The following is a 10,357-nucleotide window of genomic DNA, read 5'->3' on the forward strand; positions in this document are numbered from 1 at the left end:
TGTGCATCCCTGTGCACACTCCTGCATCCCTGGGCACCCTTGTGCATCCTGGTGCATCCCTGGGCACACTCCTGCATCCCTGGGCACCCTTGTGCATCCTGGTGCATCCCTGGGCACACCCCTGCATCCCTGGGCACCCTTGTGCATCCCTGGGCACACTTGTGCATCCTCATGTATCCTGGTACATCCCCACACACACTCCTCTGTCCCTGTGCACACATCCTCACACACACTCCTGCATCCATGTGCATCCCTGTGCACAGTCCTGCATCCCCGTGCATCTTGTGCATCCTGGTGCATCCCTGGGCACACTCCTGCATCCCTGTGCATCCTCATTCATCCTTGTGCATCCCTGTGCATCCTCACGTAACCTGGTACATCCCCATGCACACTCATCTGTCCCTATGCACCCATCCTTATGCACACTCTTGCATCCCTGTCCATCCTCCTGCATCCTTGTGCATCCCTCTGCATCCTCATTCATCCTTGTGCATCCTTGTGCATCCCTGTGCCCGCTCAGGCCTCCCTGTGCCCGCAGTGCCCCCCGTGGCAGGCGTCTCTCTCTCTCTTTGCAGTGCTCTGCCCGACCTGACGCGGCGCTGCCCTCGCACCCCCACCCCGGCGCCCCCCAAAACGGGGCCAAACCCGAGGAAAACGGGTCACCCGTGGCCCACCCCCCCCCCTGCACTCCTCCCTTTGCACAGCTGGGAATAAAGGATTCCTTACATTAATTAGGCAACTGGCCTCCGGTGTCTGTGTCCCCTCTGCTCCCGACGGCGGCGCTTTGCAACTCTTTGACAGGAAAAATGCAGTTTTTAAGCAAAAAAATCCCAACGTGGACTTTGCTGCAGTGCTCATGAATATTCTGGAATCTGTAAAATATGCAGATTTCTGGCTAACGAGCTGCTGGGTGCTCAGAGGTGGCTGCAGCTGCCGGCATCCCAGGGGTGAAATTCAACTCAGTGAAATTCCATTCTCAGGGATTTTTTCCCCCCCTTTTTTTTTTTTTCCCCACTTTTCTGCAGCCCCATTTTCTGCTAAAAATTGCGCAAAAATCACCTTTCCCCCCCCCCTTCCCCAGAATATCAACACATTAATTAGCAACAACTTGTTAGGGAATGAGGGGGGCCTCTGTTTCGGAGAGAATTGCTCTGATTTGGGTTTGTCACTCATTTTGGGGTAGAGTCCCTAATTTGGGGGGTCACTGCTCATTTTTGGAGAGTTGTCGTTCATTTTGGGGCAAATTCAGTCATTTTGGGGGAAGGCACTTATTTAAGAGAGTCACTCATTTCCAGGAGGATCACCGGTTTTGGGGGCAGGTCACTTATTTGGGGGATTATTGCTCATTTTGGGGGAGAATTGTTCATTTGGGGGGAGCATCATGGTTTTGAGATCATGTTTAGGCACCACTTCAAAAAAAATTCCTTCATTTTGGAGGAACATCCCTCTTTTGGGGAGAGCTTCATTCATCTATGGAAAATGCTACTTTTTGCTGGGAGGGTTGGGGAAACACCTGAAATTTTGGGGCACATCCCTCATTTTTAACAAGCACAGCACATTTTGGGGCAGCATCGCCCATTCTGGGGTGAGTCACTCCTCTTTGGGAAGCATCACTTTTTTGGGGGGAGAATCATTCTCTTTGGGAGGGTACAACTCATTTTGGGGTGAACATCACACATTTTGGGGTTAGCACTCATTTTCTGGGGGAGAATCACTCATTTCAGGGGCAGATTTGCCCCTTTTGGGTCACCGCTGGGTTTTGAGGAGCGTCCCTCATTTTCGGAGACCGTAACTCATTCTGGGGCTGAGCATCACCCATTTTGGGGTTGTGTGTAACATTTTAGGGAAGAGAATCACTCATTTTTGGAGAACTTAGCTCATTTTGGGGTAACCACCACTGATTTGAGGGGGGAATATAATTAATTTGTGGGCAAAATGCTGTTGGAGCTCATTTGAGGTGGAGGGGCATCTCTCATTTTTGGGGGACTGTCACTTATTGAAGTATAAATCCAATTTTCTCCACATAACTACCAATTTGGGTCCATTCACCCATTTGGTGGGGAAGTTATTCCAGCATTTCGGATCTTCTCTGCTCACAGGAAGAAGCTGCCAAGAAAATACAGCTGCAACCCCTCATCTCGTAGCACTTTATAATAAATGGCCAGGAATTAATACTAAATTACAATGAATCCTTTATGAAATTACAGATTACATTCACGCCAGATCAGTATTGAAAAATAGGCTTTTCTGCCTATTGCATCACTCTTGGTTTTTTTCCCTGGTCCCTGTTTGTTTTTTTTTTATAAACCCCCCAAAAACTAAAAAAAAAAAAAAAAAAAAAAAAAAAAAGGACAATATGGGCAAAAAGCCACAAAGAGAATTATCCCTCTTATAGAATCCTATGTTTACAGCAGGAACCTGCAGAAGAAAATTCCTTTATTTTTATTTTTGCCCTGGTTTGCTTTTGCGTTTCCTCCCATGCCACGTTTTAAGGCGAAATACACCCTTTTGTTAGCATTGAAAAATTACAAAAAAAAAACCAAATTCAGGGTTTTTGGCAGTTGCCCTCCCCCCATGGTGCTAAAACTCCACCATTTTCCCACATGGAGGGACAATTCCAGGGAGAAACCATCTTTCAAGCAACAATATTGAGATTCCGGCACCAATGCAAATCCGGGGGGGGGGGTCGCGGTGCAAATTTTGGGTAAATCTCTCGCTTTTTTTTTAAACTCATCTTTTCCCCCTTTTTTTTCCTGAATCAGTGCCAAAGCTCCTTGGAAAAGTTTCACTCCTGGCAGCCTTTGCCCCAACTCTGCGTCCCTTAAGGACGAGAATGGGGCGAGTTGGGGGTTTTTTTTCCAGATTCAACGGGGTTTTTGCACATAAATTAAAGGATTTGGAGGAACTTCCTCCCTTTTCCAGAAAGTTGTGTCCGGAGTCACCAAACAGCCGCAGCATCGGGGGCAAAGTGGGGAGGTTTGGGCGATCCAGAGGGTTGAGCACCAAACCCTCCTCAGATCCAGCAGAACTTGCACTCGCCGGTTGTTTTTCTTCCCCCTCCGTGCTGATATTTATGCCTGTGAATAACCTTTTTGGGGGGAAAAAAACCCAAAAAGCATCAAGTCCCGGGGTCGGTGTGGTTTTCCTTCGCTCCAAGAAATCCAAGGGATGGACGGGGGTGGAAAACCCGGCGGTGGAAAAACCCGCCCTCGGCCGACGGCATCCCGAGCGGCGCGCGGGGAAAACGCCGTTCCCTAAAAACGCTTCTGCTTACCAAAAAAAAATGAAAGGGAAAAAAAAAAAAAGGAAAAAAAAAAAAACAAAACAAACAAACAACAAAAAAAACCTGAAATAAAAGATTAATTTTGGCCACAATATGTGCCTTTTGTAAACATGTGTCCTTCACTTCCAGGCGCCGGCAGGGTGGTGCCCGCGCTCCCGTGGGCAGCCGGGGCATCCGCCGGCGCCGCCAGTTTGTTTTTCTCTCCCGAAATTGTTTTTGTTCTTGCCTTTTTTTTTTTTTTTTTGGCATTTTGAAGGGGGGGGGGAATTTTGTGTCCGGTGGTGTCAAGTGATTTGGGGAGGGTGCAGGAGGAGCTATTCCAGCGAGTCACTGTGGTCCAAGCCAAGGTCAGCGCCGGGTGCTGCTGGGAGGCCACCGGGCTCTTCCTCGAGCTCTTCCTCCTCTTCCTCCTCCTCCTCCATCTCGTCCTCGTCCTCCTCATCCTCCTCCTCTTCCTCAGTGCCGTCCAGGGAGTCCTCGTGGGCTGCCAGCATGGCCTGCTGCATGGCCATGGTGGCTGTGGCTGATGAGAGGGGTTGGAGGTTGTCCATGCTGAGTGAGCCTGAAGTGTAAAAAAATAAAGAAATAAGGATTCCCCAGCTAATACAGAAAGGACAAAAAAGTGCATAAACCAAGAATAAACCAAGTGAAAAGCTCAAGGAGCACCCTGTAGAGTGTCCCACTCGCACCAGTCACTCCCCAGTGTCCAACCCTTAATTTTTCCAGCTAATGTATCATTGTTAAATGACAAAAGACCTTCACTTCTGAGCAAGTAGACGCCCAAATTGGTTGGGCAGATCTTGTCTTTATCTTCTCTTAATTCCCACATTTCCTTCTCTTCATCTCCTCGTCTTGTCTGGTCTATGCTCATCTCTGCTCTCCTCTTCATTTTCCTCTTCTCTCCTCTTCATTTTCCTCGTCTGTTCTCTGTTCATCCCTCTTCCCACCTTGTCTCATCTGTCACCTGACCTTAATCATCTCTATTCTTCTCTTCATTTTAATCACCTATTCTCTTCATCTTCTCTCTTCCCATTTAGTCTCATCTGCCTTCTCATTCCATCTCTCCATCTCTCCTCTCCTCCCCTCCTCTCACCCCTCCCCTTCCCTCCCTTCTCCTCTTCCTATTTCCCCCTTTCCCCCCTTCCCAGCACCTCAGGAGACATCCCAAATCCCAACTGGGTGGTTGCTGAGGGCTGTTCCTGTGCCAAGGGGATGGCAGTGCCCCAGTGCCAGTGCCTTTCCACGGCCAACTGGAACGAACTTCTTGCAAGGGTCACACATTTTTCCCCACAGTGTGATAAAGGGCTCTAAAAACCCCTAATTCCTAATTAAGGGCATCACTTAATGCATGGCCACTCCCTCCTGGAAGGGCAGGGGGCACTGGGGTCTGTCCTTACCATCAGGATTTGTCCCTGAATTGCCACCCTGCTGCTGCAGGACCCCGGCAGCGATGGAGTTGGGCCAGAACCTCTGCGTGGGCCGGTGCTGAGATTTGATTTTCTTGGCTTTGGGGGCAGGATCCGGGTTGCTGGCATCGAGCATGGGCTGCAGGATGCGCCTCCGGGCATTGATGAACCTTTCCAAGGAAAAGGGAGAACACTGGAGTAAACGTGAGTCCTTCCACCAGCACTGAGCTAAAACAACAGACATCGTGGCAAAGCAATGAGCTGCAATATAAAACCTTTCCAAAAGTACCTTCGTGGTTCAGAAACCTGGGGAGTTTGATTCTATTCCATTATACCACTGCATTGATTTTTCCAGCTGGGTGGGAAGGTGCCACACACTGGATTTGCCAGGAGAGGGCACTGAGACCTCACAAAGCAACAGCTGCACTGAACACAACTGATCTTGTCTCCCAGAAATCACAGAATTGTAGATTATGCCAAGTTGGGAGGGACTTACCAGGATCATGGAGGATCACTGAGTCCAACTCTTGGCCCTACATAGGACACCCCAAAAATCGGCCCTAACACCCAAGTTACCCCCAAAAAAGCAGTACACAGCACCAAAATAGTGTGGAAAAAAGGCCTAAGGCCAACAAGCAGGCCACCACTGCACTCACCAGTTGTTGACTTGCAAGAGGGTCAGGTTGGTTTGGGCAGCAATTTGCCTCTTCTCGTCCTCTGTGGGGTAGGGGTGCTGGAAAAAAAGAGGGATGGGGCAGCAAAATGACATCCCTGCATGCAAACCAGAGGGCCTGAGTGAAAAATATAATGAAAACCTGCCTTTTTTTTTTTTTTAATTTTCCCACCCTAAATTTGGTGGGTTCTTGCATTTGCAAGATGCATGGTTGAAGGATGGCATCCAAGAGCATCAGGATTTCCCTGGTGACCTGAGGGCTTTTCCAAGGCTTTCCATCAAAGGTTTTTCCTTCAAGGAAAATGTTCGTTTTTTAAAAAAAAGTTTTAGTGATTTTCTAATGACTGTTGTTGGTAAAGGTGGGATTTGGGCTTCAAAACCCGAGGCCCACAACGCTTATTGTCAGAGGCATCAATAAAACACTCTGAGACATCTGCACTGGGAGACCACCAGCACTCAAAGCTTCAGCAACCTCCTCCCAGCCGTGCTGAAACCCTCCTTTCCAACCCCAAAAATGAAATTATCAAACCAGCCCCACTTTTTGGAGCCTCCAGCCAGTGACAGTGTTGATTGCAGTGACTCATTTTCCAGCTGTCACCCCCAAACCAGTGGGATTTCCTTGACAAAACCACCCAAAGTCAGTGCAACTGGAGACTCATGTCCCACCAGAGTCTCAGTGGTTAAAAAAGGTTCCTTTTTTTGGCAGAAGTATCCCCATTTTTGGTCTATTATTCCCAGCATTTTCTTCCTGCTGGTGCATCCAATAAGGTGATAAGCATAGATGCTCTTTGGTTAAAAACCACATTATCCATGATGCCAGATGGAGAAATCCCATGGAGAAGCCCAAGTTTCTTCTGAACCAAGCTGAGAGCAAAGGTCCAACACCCCCCAGTAGGAGAATTTCTTTTAGTTTTTTTCAATCCTGCTTTGGAAATCTCAAACCTGGCACCTGGCAGAAAATGGCTTCTCAGCTTCTGGTCTTCTAAATCCTTTTTCTGTTTGCAAAACTGCAGCTCTGCCCTCCAGAAATGACCCAACTGGGGATGGCAGCCCAAAGCTGCGACACTCCTGTCCTCAATCCAGTAAATCCAAAATTTCTCATTTAAAAAAAAAAAAAAAAGGCTGGGAAGTCCCCAACCTGCTGCTGCTCCACGTCCTGGCTGAGGTTTTTCCACAAGTTGCTCCTTGGAGCTGCTGTTTTCTGCATTGCTGATGCCTTGGGGATCTCCCACCTTTCCTGGAGAGCAAGTCTTTGCAATCAGCTTCCAAGTGATTTCTTGGCTGAATTATGCAGGAAAAAGGGATTTTTAGCATTTTGCCTTTCTCCCAGCTCTGCTGAGGGGAGAGAATTCTTCTTGCATGAAAATATCTAGGTTGCATCTAAGCCTATCTCCATCTCCAATCCCCCCAAAAACAGGGTGATTTTGCAATTCTGCATTTTGACTGATTGCTGATGTGCCACAGCCCTACCTGTGAGGCAGCTTTCACATTTCAGCCTGCTAGGAAAGGGTATTCTGGAGCTGTTAACTGCAAAAAAATGCTCTATTATCCATCTACAAAAGTTCAGGGAAGTCCCCTTCTAGTTTTGTTCTCTTCTTCATGACTTAAGGGAATATTTTTCTCACCTGCAGTGAAAACGCTCATGCCCGAAATACTACAAAAATACAAGCAAAGCCACTTTGTGCCTCTGAACACAGATTCAGACAAACCACCACCTGGAATTGAACATTTTGGGGCTTTTTTTGCTTTTTTTCCCCCCCCCCCAGCTTGCAGGGTGTTTTGGTGCTCACCATGAGATGCTGGAAGAGCCATGAGCGCATGATGTTGGTGGCGTGTTTGGGCAGGACGCCCCGTTTGTTCTTGGATTTCTTGTCCTCACCGTCAAGGAGGGAGGTGAGATCCAGGTTCACCTGCCAGGGGAGAGGAATGGGGACAGAATTGGTTGAAAGTGGCAATTGACAACCCAAAAAATGAGCAAAACCGACCCAAAAAATGAGCAAAATCAACAAAGAAATGAGCAAAGCCAACCCAGATTGGGGGTGGGATAAGTGCAAAAAAACCAGCACTTACAGGGAGCATCTAAAACCCATTTCTCCCTCCACCAAATGTGCATTAAAGGCACATTTTCTCCCAGGATCTGTATTTTTTATCCCCACTTTTTTGTTAATGCTTTGCAAGGGACAATGGTATAGTTGGGGACTGTGGTGATGAAGCCACAACCAATTTCAATGTGTGATTTAAGAGGAAAACACTTTTACCTTAAAAGAGCAATGGAAAATAAACCCAAACTTCATAAAAAGATGATTTTCTCAACCAAAAGATAAAACCCTGTCGCTCACTGACCCCTTGCAAATCCAGGGTTCTCATCCAGCTGATTCCCACCACAAGAAAGATGCTCTTTCCCACCACAAGGAGGAAGATGTCCATTGAGCCAAAATTTGCTTTTTCCCTCCCCCAAAATTAAAAATAAGCATCTTGCTGCAAGAGAAGTTTTAATGAGGAGGCAGGAACCGAACGGAAATCTAAGCACTTGAGTTAAAAAGAGATTTTTTTTTCTTCCACCTCTTCATCAAAACACTTCTCCTGGATGAATTAAACATCAGGCCAGCAGGTCCCTGTGATTCCCCTGGGCTCCAGCTGAATAAATCATGCTGGCAGCACAGGAAGAGCATCCGGAGGTGCTTGTCCAGGGCTCTTTCCCTGCCCCAATATTCCCTGTGTGCGTGTTTTTCCCACCACAGAGGGTTTTGCTGCAAGATTTAAACCTGTGATGGAGAGATATTAAAGAAGGAATTTTTTTTAAAGCAATGCACAGGCAATAAAACCTGCCAGAGAGGTGCCACCCCTTTCCAAAGTGCCGTTTATTGATTGTTCTGCAAGAGGCTCCTGCAACTAAAATGGAGCATCTCAGAAAAAATGGGGATGGATTTTTGCTGCTCTGCCCCTGGGAAGCAGCACAGCAGGAATGGATGGGGTTTTTTCCCCTCAAATTCCTGGGGAATGGAGGTTAGGAAGAACTCATTGTCATATTGCAAGAACACAGGGAAGCCTGCATAGTTCACTGCAATGCCAAAAAGAAAATCAAAAAACAAAACCAAAACTGGACTAAAACCAGAGCAAATGGTTAAAAAATATATCCAAATCCAGGAAGCAAGGAAAAAAAATGAGCCTTTCTCCCAAGCTGTGATTGCTGTGCTGGACAGGCAATGCCAGTGATCCCAGATCACAATATATATCAATACTTCTGATATAATATGTCAGCAATAACATCTATCCTATCCTATCCCATCCTATCCCTTCCCATCCCATCCTACCCTATAATATATAGTACACAATTAATACAGAATATGTAATTTACAATATATAATACAGCATATAGAATAGAATGGAATATGTTTTATTATACATTATATCAGATACTGTTTTATATTATTATTATTATTATTATTATATTGCACAATATAACATTATGTGCATTGTTACATATTATATATTGCAATATTTAATAACAATAATATAAGTATTGCTGTAATAACTTAGATCATTGCCATAATTCATTAGGCACCCCAAGGGCACTTGGCAGATGGATTTAATCAACGCTTCTTGCTAATTAAAAATTTAGGATACTCCCAGGGTTGAATTCCAACTCGGCATATTCCGTGAATTCGTGGAGAAACTGGGGGACTCTGCCTGCTGCAGTGCCAAGCACTGGGTAAAAGGGGGATCTGGGGTGGGAAGGTCTCACCTGGGCGTTGGGGATCTGCAGGGCACCGGGGGCGATGGCTTGGGCAAGGACCTGGCCCTGCGACGTCACCATGGTCACGGGCTGGTACAGGGCTCCACCTGTGGAAAGGAACACTGGTGAGGGCACTGAAACCCTGCAGTGGTTCTTAGCTTAGGCCTTCCTGGCAACCAGGTCGAAACCAGGGAAGTGGTCACATCCCAGTATTCCATCCGATTGTCCCAGTTAGAACAGCTGGGACCAGTTCATCACTGGATGGGTGTAACCCAAAACTGGGTATTCTACAGCCTTCCATGCCATTGCCCAGAAACTGTTCTCAATAGACCATTTACACCCTCTGCCCAGAGCAGCCCTGACTCCTCAGGCTGTAAACTGGGTGTTCAGAGGCCTGAGAGACAGGAGGGTGCTCCTGTCCTCATACTCATTGTGGAACCCCCCGCCCTGAGGGAGGCACTGGGCATTCCTGCCTGAACTGGAGGATAGATAATCTTGGGGTCTTGGGACTTTTTTAACCACTCGTGGGATCCAAAGGAAGACTGCAGACCATCACTCTCAACCAGACTACAACCACCACTCTCGACTGGACTGCAATCACCACTCTTGACCAACTGCACCACCACTCTCACCAGCAGGTTTTTTCCCTCTCCTTTTGCTTTGGACTCAGGGGGCCCAAAGAACACCACTCTGTTCATGCCCCAGGGTGCTGGGTTATACAGTTGGGTTTTGTGGGTTAAAACCAACTGTTTGTCTGTATAATCGTACTTATTGTATTATTTTATTAAATTGTTATTCTGACTTATAATCTCTCGTTTGAGTTGGGTTCATTTCCCCTGCTGGTTTACCTTTACACCAGCACACCGATTTTTTACATAAGCAAGAGTATAAATAAGGAGAGAGGAGGGTCTGCCCTCTTCTCTTCTGCTGGACTTGAAAACAGCAGGTCCCTGCTTGCTTATCTGGGACTGAGGCCTGCTGTGGCCTGTTGTTTTCCTGAATCCAGGAGCAGAGATCTTGGTGGAGTGGCTTTCTGCTTTCTCAAGGGAAGCATGAAGACTCTTAGTTTGCTAGCTCTCTATTAGCTGTGTATATCTGCATATATCTGGTTTGTTGGGGTTTTTTTCCCCTCTGTTTTTGGTTTTGGGGATTGGTGTTCTCTTTCTTATAGGTATATAGTGTTTTTATAACTGTAAATAAGTGTAAATATAAATATACTGTTTTGAATATGTTGGTATTGGTTCTCTGGTTTGTTTTTT

At 46.8% G+C, this 10,357-nt stretch overlaps 2 protein-coding genes across 2 annotated transcripts in view; one reads left to right on the forward strand and one right to left on the reverse strand.

Moving 5' to 3' along the window:
* The window catches only part of FEZ1 (fasciculation and elongation protein zeta 1), a 12,257-nt gene extending 11,518 nt beyond the window's left edge, over positions 1-739 (forward strand). Inside the window, exon 9 of the mRNA XM_027655544.1 lies at positions 576-739. Within this exon, the coding sequence (XP_027511345.1) occupies positions 576-592 (17 nt within the window). The 3' untranslated portion in view covers positions 593-739. The remainder of the gene's footprint in view (positions 1-575) is intronic.
* A 1,394-nt stretch (positions 740-2,133) lies between these two features.
* Positions 2,134-10,357, reverse strand: part of PKNOX2 (PBX/knotted 1 homeobox 2) — a 52,733-nt gene continuing 44,509 nt past the window's right edge. Inside the window, exons 9-13 of the mRNA XM_027655542.1 lie at positions 9,108-9,205; positions 7,153-7,272; positions 5,346-5,422; positions 4,681-4,859; positions 2,134-3,845 (exon numbers count right to left, since the gene is read on the reverse strand). Coding sequence (XP_027511343.1) covers positions 3,598-3,845; positions 4,681-4,859; positions 5,346-5,422; positions 7,153-7,272; positions 9,108-9,205 — 722 coding nt within the window. The 3' untranslated portion in view covers positions 2,134-3,597. The remainder of the gene's footprint in view (positions 3,846-4,680; positions 4,860-5,345; positions 5,423-7,152; positions 7,273-9,107; positions 9,206-10,357) is intronic.

The sequence above is a fragment of the Corapipo altera genome, unplaced genomic scaffold (assembly GCF_003945725.1).
Source record: "Corapipo altera isolate COAL_440 unplaced genomic scaffold, ASM394572v1 71, whole genome shotgun sequence".
Lineage (NCBI taxonomy): Eukaryota > Metazoa > Chordata > Aves > Passeriformes > Pipridae > Corapipo > Corapipo altera.